The 17,570-nt window shown below is 27.6% G+C and overlaps 5 protein-coding genes across 9 annotated transcripts; 2 read left to right on the top strand and 3 right to left on the bottom strand.

Moving 5' to 3' along the window:
- Positions 1-1,274: 1,274 nt before the first annotated feature.
- On the bottom strand, positions 1,275-7,786 carry Psi (P-element somatic inhibitor). 2 transcript variants are annotated; one of them, XM_034327688.2, is made up of 14 exons: positions 7,497-7,786; positions 6,916-6,994; positions 6,581-6,781; positions 6,160-6,286; positions 4,780-5,037; positions 4,498-4,669; positions 4,165-4,389; positions 3,909-4,092; positions 3,686-3,843; positions 3,499-3,613; positions 3,257-3,418; positions 2,956-3,170; positions 2,595-2,878; positions 1,275-1,988 (listed from the first exon to the last, which is right to left on the bottom strand). In XM_034327688.2, the coding sequence occupies exons 1-13, from the start codon at positions 7,578-7,580 to the stop codon at positions 2,618-2,620; spliced, it is 2,241 nt and encodes a 746-aa protein (XP_034183579.1). In that variant the 5' UTR covers positions 7,581-7,786; the 3' UTR covers positions 1,275-1,988; positions 2,595-2,617. The 2 variants fall into 2 exon arrangements, with proteins under 2 accessions (XP_034183579.1, XP_034183581.1); XM_034327690.2 differs by having other exon boundaries at positions 4,183-4,389; positions 7,497-7,784.
- A 1,088-nt stretch (positions 7,787-8,874) lies between these two features.
- On the top strand, positions 8,875-10,281 carry LOC117605776 (transmembrane protein 223). 2 transcript variants are annotated; one of them, XM_034327482.2, is made up of 4 exons: positions 8,875-9,199; positions 9,282-9,547; positions 9,714-9,856; positions 9,989-10,281. In XM_034327482.2, exons 1-4 carry the CDS (start codon positions 9,063-9,065, stop codon positions 10,136-10,138), a joined length of 696 nt encoding a protein of 231 aa, XP_034183373.1. In that variant the 5' UTR covers positions 8,875-9,062; the 3' UTR covers positions 10,139-10,281. The 2 variants fall into 2 exon arrangements, with proteins under 2 accessions (XP_034183373.1, XP_034183374.1); XM_034327483.2 differs by having other exon boundaries at positions 9,057-9,199; positions 9,392-9,547.
- Positions 10,282-10,348: 67 nt separating this feature from the next.
- LOC117605775 (uncharacterized) lies at positions 10,349-13,130 on the bottom strand. Of its 2 annotated transcripts, none has more exons than XM_034327480.2 (5): positions 12,748-13,130; positions 11,557-11,788; positions 11,216-11,427; positions 10,856-11,119; positions 10,349-10,746 (listed from the first exon to the last, which is right to left on the bottom strand). In XM_034327480.2, the coding sequence occupies exons 2-5, from the start codon at positions 11,692-11,694 to the stop codon at positions 10,488-10,490; spliced, it is 873 nt and encodes a 290-aa protein (XP_034183371.1). In that variant the 5' UTR covers positions 11,695-11,788; positions 12,748-13,130; the 3' UTR covers positions 10,349-10,487. The 2 variants fall into 2 exon arrangements, with proteins under 2 accessions (XP_034183371.1, XP_034183372.1); XM_034327481.2 differs by lacking the exon at positions 12,748-13,130 and adding an exon at positions 12,521-12,593.
- A 553-nt stretch (positions 13,131-13,683) lies between these two features.
- On the top strand, positions 13,684-14,614 carry LOC117605778 (microtubule nucleation factor SSNA1). 2 transcript variants are annotated; one of them, XM_034327486.2, is made up of 3 exons: positions 13,684-13,815; positions 14,018-14,217; positions 14,342-14,614. In XM_034327486.2, exons 1-3 carry the CDS (start codon positions 13,764-13,766, stop codon positions 14,441-14,443), a joined length of 354 nt encoding a protein of 117 aa, XP_034183377.1. In that variant the 5' UTR covers positions 13,684-13,763; the 3' UTR covers positions 14,444-14,614. The 2 variants fall into 2 exon arrangements, with proteins under 2 accessions (XP_034183377.1, XP_034183378.1); XM_034327487.2 differs by having other exon boundaries at positions 13,783-13,920.
- A 253-nt stretch (positions 14,615-14,867) lies between these two features.
- Positions 14,868-17,042, bottom strand: brn (beta-1,3-galactosyltransferase brn). The gene is made up of 2 exons (XM_034327476.2): positions 16,681-17,042; positions 14,868-16,597 (listed from the first exon to the last, which is right to left on the bottom strand). The coding sequence occupies exon 2, from the start codon at positions 16,547-16,549 to the stop codon at positions 15,161-15,163; it is 1,389 nt and encodes a 462-aa protein (XP_034183367.2). The 5' UTR covers positions 16,550-16,597; positions 16,681-17,042; the 3' UTR covers positions 14,868-15,160.
- Between the last annotated feature and the right edge of the window lie 528 nt (positions 17,043-17,570).

A 17,570-nucleotide genomic window follows, 5' to 3' on the forward strand; every position in this document is an offset into this window, starting at 1 on the left:
AATTTTTTTTAACATTCAAGTATCATATTGACATTTTAATCATACATTTTTTAATTGCATTCATTTAAATCTTAAATGACAACACGCAGAAATATATAATAAACAAAAATAATGTCAAAACTATAACTGAAACAAAAAGGATAAATCATAATATGAATAATTTTTCTTTCTATTATTTATATTCAATTTTATAATAAATGTGAAGTAATATTAAACTTATATATTGATTATCAGAAATACATAAATAAAAAGGTATTTGTATAACATATAAAATATACTAAATAAGTTTATAGCTAAATAATTATATAATATAAACAAGCCTTTTATCCTAAAAATTAAACGTGTTTAACAAAATGTTAATTTTTAACAGAACATAATATTAATATACACTAAAATATTTTATGAGTAAAAAATAAATGATTTCTCTATAAATTCATACATATCTGATATGTATAACTATGATTTACCTTTGAACAAAACGTAATACCTTTTTCTGTCATGAAAATGTAAATTCATTACTGTTCAGTTACAAATAACAATGTAAAAATCATGAATAACTATTTTTATTGTACTTTGCCTACATCTTGATCATAATATTCAGCAATAAAATTGCATTAGTCAATAAGAAAAAAAATAATGTCTTCTTTTACTCACACTACTTAAAATTGAATTATACAAGAAACCTAGATTTGTTTCAGTTATTACATAAAATATTAAAACAAAAATGTAACATAAGATTTTTAAACATTTCTGCAAGTATATCTTTTCTTACTAATATGATATGACAATGTAAAAAAATGTTAAAATTATACATAAAAATCTGTAGATTATACTTTTTAAATATTAACACCATACAAATAATACCTTGATGTTTTGTTTTCTGATCTTATGATTTTAATATAATTGAATATTTAAAATTGTAATTCCGATCAATTTTTAAATGATTTGAAATGGAAATTTGATATATGACTAGTAGAATCTGTTAGTGATTAATACATCTGTGTAAATAACTATTTAATAAAATAAAAAACAATATACATACATACATATAACTATGTAAGTTATATAGAATATAGTGATTTGATATGCCATCCATTATTCTCCGGTTTTGCAGGTCCTAATTCCTTTGAATGTAAACACACAGAATGCTGAATGAAAGATTGAAAATTGTAGGTCCCCTTGATGAAATTAATCGTAGAGCAGGTAAACGTTTCCTACAATTGGCAGCTCCAAAAATCTAAAATAGTAGTGGTATTTGACAAGAAAAAGCAAAGGAACCAAGGTAAAATTGTATTTAGTATTGTTATAATAGTATATATGTATATGTAGACCATCATACGTGTATCATATTCTCTTGCATACATAATAGATAAAACAATTGATCGACAATAAAAACGAATTCTAGCTGTTTTCACCAGCCATTTATACTATAACGTTTCCTAATTTACTAAAGACAAATGTTTCATGAATAACCCAGTGAAATATAAATAATGATATTTCGAAATAAGTATCTAAATGTTTTTCTTATCAATACATTTGTAAGGATAACTTTTAGTATTTTTAATGATAAATGGGAAGCATAATATGGATATACTGTTGTAGATTCCTCGTCCCTGTTTCTGACCTGCTGCTTCTCACCTGCCAGTTTCAATTTATGTTACAATCAGGCGTTATGGAACAAAAATACATACAATAATATAAGTAGAACACAAGTAGACATCATATGATATTATATTATAATGATAAATTTCTGGCATTTCTCGTTACTTAAAATTAAAAACCATGAGTATCCTACAATATGTATATTATCTATGTATATAAAAAACACAAAATATTATAGTATAAATAGAACATAGTCGAGCCTAGTGGTATTTTTGAAAGTTAATGGGTGTTGCGAAGCGATCAACTATCGTAATTTATCGTAAACAGTATATGAAGTTACAGCAGGCATTTAACCGCATCCTGATGGGAAACTATCTGAAAACTATCTGAAATAAACAAATAATTATGATAAAACATATGAACCAGATATAAATGTAAATATACTTTCAAAGGTGTAAAATATATCATTTGAATATCCAGATATATATATGTATATATATATAAGTATATCAAAAAATAAATTTATTATTTTTATTAATATTTAACTCCCTGAAAGTATCAACAGTTATCAGCACATATATGGCATTCCCCTACTCTTACACCATTGATTTTCAAAATAAATAACAAATATCAAGTCAATATAAATATAAGTGATTTGACAAAACAAAAATTTATTAATATTAAATTACAAAAAAATATTTTATATAATTTTAATTTATTTTATTCTATAATGTTTACATGTAAAAAATTATATTTATCTATTTTTATGCAAAAATATATTCAGAAATGGTTTCTGTTCCACTCAATTTTATATTGACTTAATGTAAGTGATTTTTAAAAAAACTGCATGATGTAAAAGAGACATAATTAATATTTAATCTTTTAGTATATAAAATGATATTAAAAGTTATATGGAATTGAAACAAAACCTTTTACATCATACAAGTTTTTAATTACGTATCCAAGTATGAAACATGAACATAAATACTTACAGCTAGTTTTTCATGATGGAAGTTTAACTTTCTGTATTCGCCTGTGAATATGGATAGTTCTGATAGCCCGCTGGGAACGATGGATTTTGTTGACCCGCTTGTGGTTGTGTGGTAGAACCAGCCCCCGCTGCATAATAACCCGTCGGCGTTGAACCAGCGTTTATCGTTGGATAACTACCATAAGCTTGTGGAAATGCGTTCGGAGTTCCACCTCCTGGACCTGATTGACCTTGCATACTCTGTTGCATTTGCTGTTGAGCCATTTGATTGTTTTGCATTCCCAACTAAAAACAAACGGGCATGTCGAATTAATATTTCTTCTATTTTGTTGAAGATTGTTTTTTTTTAATCACGAACATACTTTCCCTGCTTTCATTTGAGCTTCTATAGCTTCGGCTTCTTTTATTTTACCAATACTCCTATAATACTCTGCCCATTGTGCACTATAATCAGCTTGGCCTCCATTTTGAGTAGCTCCACTTTGTTGCTGCTGTTGCTGTGTTTGTTGTTGTTGTTGTTGTGGAGTTGGTCCAGCGGCACCAGCTGTCGATGTGTTAGATTGATTTTGCGTATTTCCTACAAATGTAAATTGATAATTATAAATTTTTAAAGAAACGCATGATCAAGTCTTATGCTTATCGCATATGGTTTGAATATTTAACCTGATTGCTGACTGTGATCTTGTTTGCCTTGTTTTGCTTGTTGTTCAATCATGTCAGCTTCCCTATGCATACCAAGTGATCGGTAATACTCTGCCCACTGTGCACTATAATCTGGTTGTCCTGTTTGTGGATTTACTTGAACAGGTGCTTGATTTGCATTATCTAAAATAAGGTTTAAAATACGATACGTAATGTTAGAATACCTGTATTTTTTTGTTTGCACATATAAACAATATATTTACTTGTATCAGTAGTTTGTGGTTGACTTGGCCACGCTTGATATGCTGTTCCAGCATTCCATGTTGGATTATATCCAATTGCCCCTTGTGTACCACTAAATGATGTGTTAGCTGGAGCCTTTAATTTATTAAGATCGATAAATAACCGAGAAATTAACATTGTTAAATGTTATATTATGAAAATATTTACCATGCCTAATTTTTCACTAAATATTCTTTTCGCATGCTCTACTTGCTCGGGATTGCCACGAATTATGAAAATTTTCTCATTTTCATTGCTCTGATTTCTCCTGTCTAATTCACAATGTGCTCCAGTTTGTTGATTTATTTGTTTAATAGTTTCGCCGCCTAAAATAATTAAAACATACTTGTTAAAACATTGTTTTCATAATTATGAATTAATCGAATTTTACCTTTTCCAATAATAATACCACATTTTGATGACGGAACTGTAAACGTCGTTTCTATTTTATCTTGCATCGGTCCTCCTTGACGTCTATCCCATCCACCATATTCATTTGGATTTCGATTGTTACCGAAACCGTTTCCTCGAGGACCACTTCTTGTCCCCATAGGACTTCTACCATCGTCTCTTCTCTGCAAAAGAAAAAATAATCAAAGATAAAGAATAATCTTATGTATTTATAAAATATGATAGTATAAACTAACATCAAATTTATCATTTACCATTACACTATCAATAAGTTCTTGAATACGCTGACGAACTTGTTCTACAGCTTGATGTTTTCCAGATAATATGCATTTTCTATCACCAGGACCATCTTCTCTTCCCTGTTGAAACTGAACTCTAGCGCCAGTTTCCGCTTGTATTTTTTTAATCATATCTCCTCCCTTACCAATAACAACACCCACTGCTGCTCTTGGAACGAGTACCTTATAAAAATATTTACTGATATGAATATGTACTTATAAGAGGACATAAATGCTTGAATATTTTCCTAAACACGTATCGTCGACATATTTATAAAAGGTATATTATACCTCTACTCCATCAGTGGTTCCAGAACCATGATTAAAACTACTATCACTCGAGTAACTTCCACTCCTATCATTACCCCTTGCACCTCTATGAAACATTTGCATTTCTTTTTCAGCTATTAATTCATACACTAATTGTTTGGCATATTCAACTTTTTGTGGATCACCAGTTATCCTATTTAAAAAAAAATGCATCTATAGCTTTTGCTACTTTCTACTCTTTTAGATTTCAATAGTAAATTTATTTGAAGTAAATAACGAAGTAAAAATAGTATCAGTTATTACCTTAAAGGTTTTTCTTGTTCCTGTGAAGGTCCTTCTTGAATAACGACCATTTTGGCTCCAGACTTCTCCTGAAGTTGTTTTATCGTTTCTCCACCTTTTCCAATAATTAAGCCAACTTTAGGTCCAGGAATCATTATTTCGACAAATCCTGGGTGCCCCATCATTCCACCGCTACTCCCACCGCTCATGTTCATATCACCAATTCCTTCGGTTCTACTTCTTTGATTTACAATTGATAATACCAATTCTTTAGCTCGACTGAAACATATATAATTTAAACGTGCAATGTGATTTTGAATAGACTGTAACATAAATATAATCTATTGATGTACGGTAATGTAATTTGTTTGCAACACATAATGTGATGTCTACTGTGTGCCAAAATATAAAAAATCATGAATGTTACATTATTTCTTTTGTTCAACGAAGTTATTTCATAAGTGTATAATAAAATTAAATTTCATGTTAAAATGTTGTACACTTAATTATAAGCAGATTCAAATAAATAAAAAATTCAATGTTCTTCTTGTTGCGAATAACACGTCCCCATGCATATCCTATCCTCCTTCCTTCCTTCTTTCTCTCCATATCCTATTGAAAGCAAAAAACTATTAGTAAGTACAAAATTATTAAAGTAAAAGCCACAACTTATTGATAAATTCTTAATGAAAAAATATTCTGAAGCATGTATAAAGTATGAGCCCGCTATTCGCATCCAGGAGCTAAATAAAGATTCTGTAAAACATTTGACAATTTCAATTTGCAAAAGCATGTAACCTACACTTAAGAAATGCATGTTAACATGAATTGATAGCATATGGAGTATACTAAACACACACAAACTATATTTCACCAGTACTATGTGTGCTCCAAGCACATTTTCAAATGAATACAATCAATGTATATAAAAGCATCATAATCTTATACTACAACACCACAATGTGATTTTCAAAACCATTTTGTCAGAATGAAATAGTTGATACTTTCAGGTGTTTCTAGGAGATTTTATAATGGAACTAGGTGGTCAATTTGTTATTTAAGTAAATTAGAATCTAATCAATTTCCTATATACCAAATACAAGGAGGATAGCAGCTTGTTTTCCTGTATATGTGTTTATAAATAGATATGTACACACGTATATGTAAATATATATTTATATGTATGCACATATCACTCTACGTATATATATATATACATAAGTATATGTACAGATGTAGAATATATATATATATATTGCATTATGAGTGTAATCAGTAAGTGCCAGTTGATATAACACCATGAAGTAATCCTTTCTTCTAGGCAAAAGTTTGTAAAGTGGAGAATTGCATTGCATACAAAATAGTTAAAATTAACAAAATAAGAAGGGAAAAATAAGTTACTTGACAGCTTCTCGTGAGCCAGTTAATGTGCAAACACGTTCAGGTAGCCCACTTTCTGGTGCCATCTGTATCTTACATCCTGTTTCACTTTGTAATCTTGTTATTTGTTCTCCGCCTCTGCCAATTACTGTAAATATATTATTATTAATTACAATAATCAATTTAAGAAAATGCAATAATTTATTTTTAATTTACAATTCATTTTATTATTTGTAATGCTGATGAATTGTTTCGCAACATAAAACTAATTTGGTTGTAAAATTGTTTGGACAAAAGTATAAATATGAAATGTAATGCTAAATTACAAGATAAAGTATAGATAATTTTTTTTTTTTAAATATTTAACATAACAAATACATTCATTTGTATATAATAATTCCTGTTTAACAAAAATAATATCTATAAATTCATATTTACTTACTTAAACCAACCATCTTATCTGGAACTCTGATATCTTCATTACAAATACCTCCTACATTTCCAATCGGTCCAGACGAAGATCCTGTTTGCCCTGTTCGTCCAGTTTGACTATTTGAATCTCCTAACGAATTACTTCCTGCTGGGCCACGAAGTCCTATTAATGGATCTGTTACTAATGACGCCATTTTCTTTGCTTCTGGTTCTATAAAAATAATATAAATACCACATAAACATATTTGTTACTTTATAATAATATTATGCTATTATCATTTTAATTTAACAGGAATAAAAGAAATTAGCTGTAAGTAATAGTTTTATTTGAATGTATACAATTACCTGATCCATCCTCGAGGGGACGTTTCAATTTAGTGTCTTGATTATTTTGAGCACCAGCTGGATTAATCTTAGCAGCGATCTAAGAAATAATAATGTTATTTCAACAACAAATAGAAATGTTATTAAAATGTTATAAAATATTAGCAAAATATACTTTCATTAAATTAATAGATATTATCACATATTACATAATGTTTTAACAATTAAAATGTAATTTTATTGCTTATATCATTTCTTCGTTAATTTAGAGGATAAATAATGTGTATTTCCACACAAATATATTATATATAATTAGAGTAATGATAATTCAAGATTTTCTAGCATAGTAAAATATTACCATAAACACTGAAGTGAAAGTTACAGTTTAGAGTACTTCGCAAATAAATGAGATAATGACTCAAGTATACGTTTACTATTAGAAAAAAGTGTAAACTAAAATTATTAATACTACTGAAAATGATTTATTTATTAATAATCTAAATTATATGGTTTTATAAAGGTACAAAGTACATTATAGTCTACTTACGAAATTTTTATTTAACTGAAATTTATATTACATTAATTTTTACTGATTTGCTTACCTGTTTCGCACGTTGCAAAGCTGCTGCAAATGCAGAGCTTTGGCTAAAATTCTGAGGCGGAGCAACCGCTGAATAGTCACTCATGGTGGAACATGAAGCAGCAATACGAATAGAAAACTATTTTAATATTTCTTTTTGTAAATTAGTACTAGTAATTGTTGTTAAGAAAATCACTCTAATGTTTTATTGCTTATAATCTATTTCACACAAAATATAAACAATTTAACACACTGCTTTTTAAGTACACAAAGGTACAAAGCAGAAGTTTATGAGTGAAAGAACTGTGCTTTCACATAAAGAACAGTACAGCGCAAGCGTCGGTCATAAAATAGAAATTTTAAAGATTTGGATTTCCTGTAAAAATTGATATATTAACAATTTATATATGTAATTAAAAGTACAAACTTATAAAAATATTATTCATAACGTTTAAATTATACTTACTAACATTTAAAAAAGATAAAGGTAAATGTGTTATATATGCATAAAATGAATTCAAAGAAATTATACAAATTTTAGTTATTATACTGCTTTTTAAAATGTAATTATAAATTGAATGAATTCAAGTTAAATTCGAATTTACACAAGTATATATATTACAGAAGAAATAAGTTTAAATATTTTAGATTAGATATTTCATCTCTTGAATATGCATTCTATGGATTTTCTATGTTGTTGTGTGTAAGTACTATTTTCACGAAGTAGCTACAGTTCCAACAAGTCTGAATACGGCTTTATTTCAAGGGCTCTTGAAATTGTGCCTTGAAAACAAGCGCCATCTGCTCTATCTAGTATAAAAATGTTCTCGCCAAAGATGGGTGACCGTGTACTGTTGGCAACGAATAGTGGAAAGGGAATGACGAATAAAATGAATAATGAATACGAATAAGGCAATGTGATGTAAAAAGTAATGCAAATGATTGACAAAAAGTTCGTTGGGCAAAAAGAGGGGCTAACGTCCCAACAAAGCGCTATTTTGGGGAGGGAGATTGATCAGAAAGGGTTGATCTCATTCCTACGTTGAAAACTTTACCGACAGTCCCTAGAAAAATCCCTAGAAACGTAGAACACACCATGTCATAAGTTACGTATTTCTAAAATTTGCTTCCAGTACCATCTATACAAAAACACACTAAACTATTCGACAACTTACTCCGACAGTCGGTAAGTTGCCGACTTATCGATCGACCATTTCGCAGTCGGTAAGTTGCCGGCTTATCGGTCAACCTTCCGCAGTCGGTAAGTTGCCGGCTTATCGATCGACCGGTAAATTGTTGAGTAGTTTCTACCGTTATTGCATAGATGGCGGAGGAGTCGAATTTTTGTGGGGTGATAGTAGATAGTCTTGTTGTATCTGTAGTCACTGATTTCATTTTATGAAATAAACGTATTAGATTATGTTATTATACATTGTGGTGTTTTTAAGTTGCAATATAAACACTATATAAAATATACGTCCTGTTTTCATTTCTAAATTTGATTAAAGTATGAAATAAAATGGAAATGCTATAAACTTTACTTTGAGATAAAAATATATTTACATGTTATATACGATAACCTCATAAAATGTTTAGTTCTTTGTGTTGTAGGGGTACAACAAATTATGCCAATAAATTATACCCTTTTTATAAATTGTTAGCTAATAATGCCATTCATAAAAATTTTGTACGTTCTAAGTATACATTTAAAGTAAAAAACATAAGGTACTACTATAAATAAAAATTTTCCTAAACATGTTATTATTTTCAAATTGTTATACTATTTATATTTTGTATTCCTGTACAGGGAATACAGCCAGAATGTAAAGTCAAATTCATTATATGTAAATACAAATATACAAAATAACGTGTTGTTGTATAAATATGTAAATGTTCGATATTTTATTCTCTTTAAAGTTTTCTGTTTTGGATGGATATTATTTGCCTCAATAATATCATATTATACATATGATTCAAAATTTGTATCAACATTTTCAAAAAATATATCTTGGATGGATTATATAAAAGAAAATGGAACAAAATTATTGTACTTTGTATATGCACTAATAATAGGTAAAATATAATCTGTTTCATTTCCAAATATTAATATCATATCTTGGATGTTTAAATTCAATTTTCCCTTTCCTAATTCTATATTAAAAATCACTTATAAAATGTGCCATGTTTTAAATTAATATTATAATATATTCTTTTCTGATATTTGTATTTTGATGCTTAGGACCATCTGCCTTTTGGTTACTATACACAGCACATAAAAAATTTATAAAATATATCATTTTGCACAAAGGTGGTAAAGATGTATCTATAATCACTCATCATTTATTTAAAAGTCAAGATGTGGCTAAATTTCCTATTGAGGAAGTAAGTCTATTCTTAAATACACATATTGTTAATAATAATAATAAATACAATATGAATATATTACTCGCTATATGGTGGTTTTACAATTCAAATATTTTATATTCTTTATAATTTTTATGTATCTTTTTCCAGGTAACAGCTATTACTTCACGAAACAAAATGAAAGATTACTTACCAATAAAAGTTAAAGGTAGATGGCTTTATTACTTACTCGATGCTGACGGAAAATTCTTAAATCCAGAATTATTTGATCATACAATTGGTATGCAAAAACGGTGGTAGATATAATACATATATGTTATGCAGAATTTGTATGAATAAATTCTAAGTAACTGACATTTATTCAATAATTGTTTTATTTTTGCCATTACTTGTATATAAACTAAAAATGTGATTGTATTATGATTAAAAATATATCATACAAATAATATTTGTTGTAAGTATATGAAATAAATAACAGTTATAATTTCATATAAAATATATTTTTATGTTATACTGCTAAGTTAGTAATATTTATAGGTACAGTTATGTATTTTCCTTTTTTCCTTTTTTACTTTGAAATTAATTTGTACAAAAGTTAGGTAGATAATTTAAACACCCTGAATATTGCATTAAATACACGTTATTAGTTTTAATATTTTTGACGGTCGTAATATTTACTAGAATACTTGCTCAAACGATCGCTATATCCATCATCGTGATATTTATCTTCTGCTTTATAATATACTTCTGGTGTTGAACCTACGTGTCCTTGCCAATATCTTGTCCAGTAAAGATCTTCTGGATTAATATCATGTGGATGCTTTGCATTTCGAAATACATGTACACAGTATACAAGACTCCCTACTAAAGTTAAAAATCCAAATACCAGAAACACTATTCCCAAAATCCTAAAAATGATTAATTTTAATTAAACATGAATATGAATTGAATGTGAAGTATAAATTGTTCATATTGATAATGTACAATCAATAACGTTTCAATAGAAAGTATACTTACCAAACTATTAATGGTTGAAAAAATTGAATGACTATAACAAATCCTAACGCGACAAGAATTAAACCAAGATTGATCAGTAACATAAGGCAGCAAACCCCCTTGGTGTTTGGACAAAAAGGATTAGGCGTTGACATAGTTTCTATAATTATACCATTTTTTTTAGACGTATGAGATTTTACTGATTTTGCAGAACCATAACTACAATGACTAGCTGCTCGATGACCCAATCTTGAACTTGGAGTTAAACTGTGAGGTGACATATGGCTATGAACATACGTGTAAAATAATGTTTATAAAATTATTATTTACGTATCATAATGCATATGCAAAGACTGTTATACTTTATTTCATATTTTCAACCTTATGTCTGAAGTTGTTCTGTATGCAGCGCTTGTAACATATATATCTGAACCATTGTCACATATACTACCGTGTGAAGTACTTTTATTGAGAGGATGAAGACTATGTCTTGAAGATCCAGATAATACTGAACCACGACTATTCGGTATATTTTGCAACTGTCTTCTTTCTTTCTCATATCTTTCTGGATGATCCTTTTTCATTGGTTTTACCTTGAAGTTAATCATGTTTAGATTTAAACATTATAAGCATAAAAGCTTTCATCATTCTTAAGATATAATAGAAATATATTATACACAGATTTACAATTATTATACATAAGTATGTTTTTTTCAAATTACCATTGTAGTATGCTCATTGGATACAATATATTCAGATATAGTACGATCTGATGGAGCACAATGACTTTCATTTCCATCTGTTAAATAGTCTTGACTTATACTATTATGATATCCAGGGTATCTTGAAATACTTGTCATTATAATACTTATGCTTAGATATTTTGTTTAAAAAAATCACATATTATACACAAACACATACTTGTATACATATTAACTACAGGAAATTAAAAATCTAAAAATAAAAAATAAATAAATTAAAGTTTAAACATTAACAAATAAACGTATTTATAGCATAGATATTCATAAGATGAATATTATAAATTTATTTTTATGAACAGTAATGTTTAATATATGTTTAATTCGCAAATGGGATTTATTAATTATAATTACTATTTGACAAAATAAACGTATAAACTGCTGTTTAAAATTTTATAAGAGTAACACAGCAGAAGTGACCTTCTTTGAAAATGAATCGTAAAACATTTAATTAGCATAGAATCTTTTAGTCATACGTCCTAATTGAAATACGCTTATATCAGCAAAGAAATCCTAATTTGGTGACATGATGTCATTTAAATACGAAGGTCGAATGCATCTTCAATCGAAAACAGGATCATTCTAAATGCATCCTTCTTAATTCTTATATCATTTTTTTCTTCTTGTTACACTTGAATTGCTTAAATTTTAACAATTACATATTTTTAATATATTATATGATGAATTTGTATTTTATTTGTAATGAAAGTTTGATTTCTATACGAATAAAAGCTCGTTAAACGTACGATGTATGTATATACTTATATGTAAGCATGTAAGAGATCAAGATCAAGATCAAAATCAAAGAATTTAATGCTTTCTTTTATTTTTCTTATTTTTAATAATTTCTATTTTTTTTTTTCATTTTCATTCTATTATTCAATGAACATATTATGAAAACATGAAAGGATAATGTTAAAAGTTTTACCTACGCAAGCGCCATAAATCGTGTCAACTTATACAGAACCAAATGTATACTGCTTTTAATTTATTTTTCCTTCCAATTATTTATTTTAATAGACCAGAAAAGTGGAAAATTTATCTTTAATTGAAAAATTAAATTCAATAACTTGAACGAGAAAATCGCATACACAAATGACAACATAATCTCGCATGCTGTTATTAAATAATAATATTAAATATGATTAATCATACCTAAAATATATCCATGTTGAAGAAACTTGTTGAAAGTACTATGTAAATTTTATTTGTAACTTTTTATGTGCTGATACTTATGAATTCATACATGAAATGTCTTTTTCTTGTTGCAAAATGTTGACTAAACAGAAAATAATACTGGAACATAATGGTCACTTAATTTTTAAAATATGTCTACAATATTCGGTATATTATACAATGTAACAAAAGAAACTGCTGTTTTTTAATTTGAAAGATACACGCAAAACAAGAGATACTGATTTATTCACGTTCGATCGATGAATGCGTATAGAATACAACTGCGTTTCGAAGGCTTTCACGTTGGCGGAAAGATTCCGAGGGAAAGGTGCATTTATTGCACCTTGCTGAACGAAAACGATTCGTGACGCCTTTAAAAGGCAAGGCAAGGCAACGAGCTACATGTTTCTAGAAACATATTTTATCGTTGTGAAAAAAATTGTACTTTAAATATTAATTACTTAATAATTTATAAAAGTAAATATGTATTCATTAGATGATTGTTTTATACATAAGTAGTTTTTATTAACAATATTACGACATTGGTTGGATCGTTTGCTTAAGCAATTTTTTTAATATAAATTCGTATATTACGAAATGATGATTAAACATTGTTTAAATACATATATCTGGATATAATAAATGGGTATACATTATAGCTCGGACAATATACCTACTAAGATGTTCGTTCTCTTTAAAATACTTTATATGTACATATTCCAAGTAATGTACCTAAATATCTAAATATTTTTATTAGTAGTATTTTTCACTATGAATTTTTAAATTATAATTTTATATCAACGATTGCGCATGCGTCAAAAGAAAAAAGTTTTTCTGAATCTCGCGCCAAAACTGAACCGTTTGTTTAGGTTTGAGTGTAGCTGTAACAATGATTTAAATTAAATTTTAAGTGAATCATTCCAATATCGAAAAAATATTTTTTTTATTGTTACGAAAATACTGTGATTCTATTGTTTGTGTATGGAGGGTTTGAAATGTCTCAACACGGTGCGGCTTTACAAGCGTACAATCAAGAACTTGTAAAGTGTAAATAATTTGTATCTAACCTATAATTTATAGAACTTTACAAAAGATATTGGTTAATTGTTAATTATTTCATACTAAATAATAATAAGAAAGTAAATTTTAATCGTTAAGTGTTTTCTATTCTATTCTTTCTTGTTTTGTTAATGAATTTATTTGTAGGTTATCTATTTGCAAGATTAATTATACAGTATTATCATTTCAGGTTTAGAAGAAATGAAATTAAGACGTATGGAATTACAAACTCAGATTGAGGCTCAAGAAGATGAAAAAAATAGTTTGCAAACAGAAATAGAAAAATTATCATATAAATTGACACGTTTAAATGATAGCCTAACTAAAAGAATAGCTGTTAGAAATGAATATGACAGAACCATTGCTGATACAGAAACAGCTTATATCAAGGTATATCGATTTATAACTAACGTTTCTTGTAAATATTAATTTATTATTTACATCATTACTACGATACAATTCTATTCCTGTAATTTTATGTAATGAATGTATAAAAATCTCAATATCATTTCAGATTTTGGAAAGTTCACAGTTATTACTAAACATGATAAAAAAAGAAGCCACAAATTTAGACCAGACATTACTTAAAGCAAATATGGATAAACAACAATATTGATCATATCATAAATAAATTGAAGAAAAGTGTTTATTGAACTTATATATTCAATAACAAAGTAATTAGTAACAATCCTAAAATTACAAAATTGTAAATATTTCTTAAAGTCACTACTTGTAAACTACTTATTCTTTGAATCATATTTACATACCAACATAGTTTCTTCTTTCTTAATCTGTACACTTATAAATACTGGTATTTTTATAATAGAATTGACCTTATGATGTAATAATTTTTTCTTACAAATAAGATTTATGAAACAATAATTCTTGTCATACGTTGATAAAGATATTCAATGTTTACATTAGTAATAATTACGATCGATTGTTCCAGTTAGCAGTATCATGCATTATTTATATAAAAATACCATAATAAATTATATTTGGTATTATAACTTGTTATGTACATAAAGACTGACTAATGTGTTTAAGTCCATTTTCAATAACAAACTGTTTTTAAATGTATTTTGTAATAAATCAATTTTTCAATGTTACATTTAATCGCCCTGTTTATTATTTTTTAATAATTCGTATTTATTACATTACTTGAATTCACGATTTAAAAACAATTAATATACATATATATGATAAATGAAAATAAAAATTCTTCTCTTATTTTGTTTTATAAATAATACAGAATTACAAAGGCTTAAATTTTGTTCTTGTATAACATAAATTTCGTTCATTAAAATAAAATTTCGTAAAAACGATTAAACAATTAGGCATTACCAAGCGCTTTCTGCTCATTCCATACTGTTAATAATTCATTTGGATTTCCGTATCCATGAGAAGTAATTACATATTTATAATTAAATTTTGTATAATCTTTCTTATAAAAATGAAATTCTTCACAATGAAAAGGTTCAATATTTGCCTTTTTGGCAACTAAGCCTAGATAAATATCATCAAATCTAAAATATTTTGTATAAAGACTAATATAATACATATCTAAAAGGGCTTCTTTAGACAATATGTATGCTCCTGCTGTAACGTATGGTGGCCATAAGTGGTATGGATACTCACTAAGAGGAACATACCATTTAGAAGATTTATGACGATGAGGTGAAGATAAAAATACGAATCCTGCAAATAATCTAACATCTGTTGGAAGTTCAAAATCAAAAATTTGCCTTTTTAATCTGTTCGATAGAAGTTCATTTTTTACAGCTTTATTGTAAATAGATCTTAATGTATTATTATTATCTTCATATTTTTGTGTAAAATCAGTAATAACTGTGGATAGAATTTTACTATGAAATTTTTCTTTTGATCCATGAGTAATTTCTTCCATAGTAAAATTTTCATTCAAATTTTCTTTCTCATTTAATGTACGAATATTTCTTTCTGTAATGTTATCATTAACATGCGGTCCTTCTTCATTATCGGTATCCTTAATTTCTCTTTTTTGAGCTTCAAATTTCTTGGGTTCTTTCAAGTAACTTGGATAATTAGTTGGATTTCTTATAAATCTTAAAACATTTTTTACCGAAACATATATATCATCGTCAACAAACATATAGAATTTTGAATTAGAGCAATATTTGATTAGCCATTTAATACTCATCATAGTTTTTGAAGTATTGTTATAATATGTATCTACAAAGTTTGCTTGCACGATATCTTTATACTTTGCAGCCTCAATTTTTACCTTTGCTTGAACCTCATCATCATGGGGATGCATGCCCAGCATAAAAATTGTTCTTGATGGTACATCGAAGAATCTTTTCTCGAAACCCCAAGAGCTTCTGATTGCCAATCTCCTTTCAAAATTTTCCATTGCAGATTTCACTATGTATACAACACGAAAAGTATTGTAAGGCGGATCTAGGCATTTTTGTTGGTTATCAATCAAGAATGTATAATTATAATCGTTTATAGGATCGACGACGGGTTTTTCGTTATGTCTTAATGCATTTACGAATTCGTGTACATCGCCTTCGTATGGATAAACAAAATTTGAATCGTACGTGATTTCAAAAATATGTGTGAATACACCAAAAAAATCAAGCAGCGCGATAAAACCGATACAAATGCAGATATATTTTAATCTGATTTTTCTTATTAATCGAACGCACGTTTGAAAACAAGAACGTAATAAACAATACATCCTTGCAAAATAGAATCACATAATTTATGTTTTGTTATTTATAAAAATCTGCAAAATAACAGTATATATACATATTTATATTACGTTTTCGTAGGTTTTTACATTACTTACAAATATGAATAAACACTTACATATATAGTTTATAAATTAACTGTTAAAATATATTTTATTTTACTCATATTTTTATTAGTAGTTCAGTCTCTTCTTTTAAGATACTGATAATACATTTTATCAATTGATACTGATAATACATTTTATACATATAAAGTACTGTTTTTAGTACTTTGTATAATTGATACCTCGTATATTATTTGATCACTATTTGATATGTAATTTTTATATTGATAATACTTGTCAAATATTCGATGGAATGTATATTTTCATCGTTAAACATTTATACACAATTATCAAAAAATTTATAATTTAATTTGTCATTACACATACCTTGCCGGTAGAATTTTACTTACTTAGTCTTTGCATGTTACCAACCAAACAGTAAACTGTTGTACCTACATACATACATATACCGCAGTTCACCAGAGTCCATAACTGCGAAAAGACCAGTTTTCGTTCTTCGCGCATCTCCAGTACGCATCTTCGCCCTGATTGGCGATACTCCCAAACGAAGTGGAAAGCGATTAGCAAAGAGCTCGCTGCGTTCCCCCACCATTTTCCAACCTGCGCGTCGCAGTTATGGACTCTGGTGAATTGCGGTATACATATATTTGAATTTCTAAAGTTATAGATCTTGCAAAATTGCTAAATAAATTTGCAATTACTATTTAAATAATCGTGTATGTACATACATAAATACATACATACTGAATTTTATTCTTTTCAAAATAAAAGTGTATATAATATGAATGAAAAACGTTTATGTAAATAGACAGACAATAAACTTGAACTTTTATAAGCTTACAAAATTTTAATAAAATATTAAACCTTCTATTTGTAGCAAAAATATAAATAATTGTATACGTATAAAAGATAATTTTATCAATTTCACGCATAAAATTGACGC

This window comes from Osmia lignaria, chromosome 2 (genome assembly GCF_051020975.1).
Source record: "Osmia lignaria lignaria isolate PbOS001 chromosome 2, iyOsmLign1, whole genome shotgun sequence".
Lineage (NCBI taxonomy): Eukaryota > Metazoa > Arthropoda > Insecta > Hymenoptera > Megachilidae > Osmia > Osmia lignaria.

Bases quoted from the DNA above. Each gene is read 5' to 3' on its own strand.
- Psi (XM_034327688.2), bottom strand. From the start codon at position 7,580: ATGAGTGACTATTCAGCGGTTGCTCCGCCTCAGAATTTTAGCCAAAGC. The intron at 5,038-6,159 runs GTAACTTATTTT...TATATGTTTCAG, and splicing joins GGCTCACGAGAAGCTGTCAA to TCGAGCTAAAGAATTGGTAT. The intron at 3,844-3,908 runs GTAAAATTCGAT...TAATTATTTTAG, and splicing joins TGGTATTATTATTGGAAAAG to GCGGCGAAACTATTAAACAA.
- LOC117605776 (XM_034327482.2), top strand. From the start codon at position 9,063: ATGTTTAGTTCTTTGTGTTGTAGGGGTACAACAAATTATGCCAATAAA. The intron at 9,548-9,713 runs GTAAAATATAAT...TTTGATGCTTAG, and splicing joins TGTATATGCACTAATAATAG to GACCATCTGCCTTTTGGTTA. The intron at 9,857-9,988 runs GTAAGTCTATTC...ATCTTTTTCCAG, and splicing joins CTAAATTTCCTATTGAGGAA to GTAACAGCTATTACTTCACG.
- LOC117605775 (XM_034327480.2), bottom strand. From the start codon at position 11,694: ATGACAAGTATTTCAAGATACCCTGGATATCATAATAGTATAAGTCAA. The intron at 11,428-11,556 runs GTAATTTGAAAA...ATTAACTTCAAG, and splicing joins CCAATGAGCATACTACAATG to GTAAAACCAATGAAAAAGGA. The intron at 11,120-11,215 runs GTTGAAAATATG...GTATGTTCATAG, and splicing joins AGAACAACTTCAGACATAAG to CCATATGTCACCTCACAGTT.
- LOC117605778 (XM_034327486.2), top strand. From the start codon at position 13,764: ATGTCTCAACACGGTGCGGCTTTACAAGCGTACAATCAAGAACTTGTA. The intron at 13,816-14,017 runs GTAAATAATTTG...TTATCATTTCAG, and splicing joins CAATCAAGAACTTGTAAAGT to GTTTAGAAGAAATGAAATTA. The intron at 14,218-14,341 runs GTATATCGATTT...ATATCATTTCAG, and splicing joins CAGAAACAGCTTATATCAAG to ATTTTGGAAAGTTCACAGTT.
- brn (XM_034327476.2), bottom strand. From the start codon at position 16,549: ATGTATTGTTTATTACGTTCTTGTTTTCAAACGTGCGTTCGATTAATA.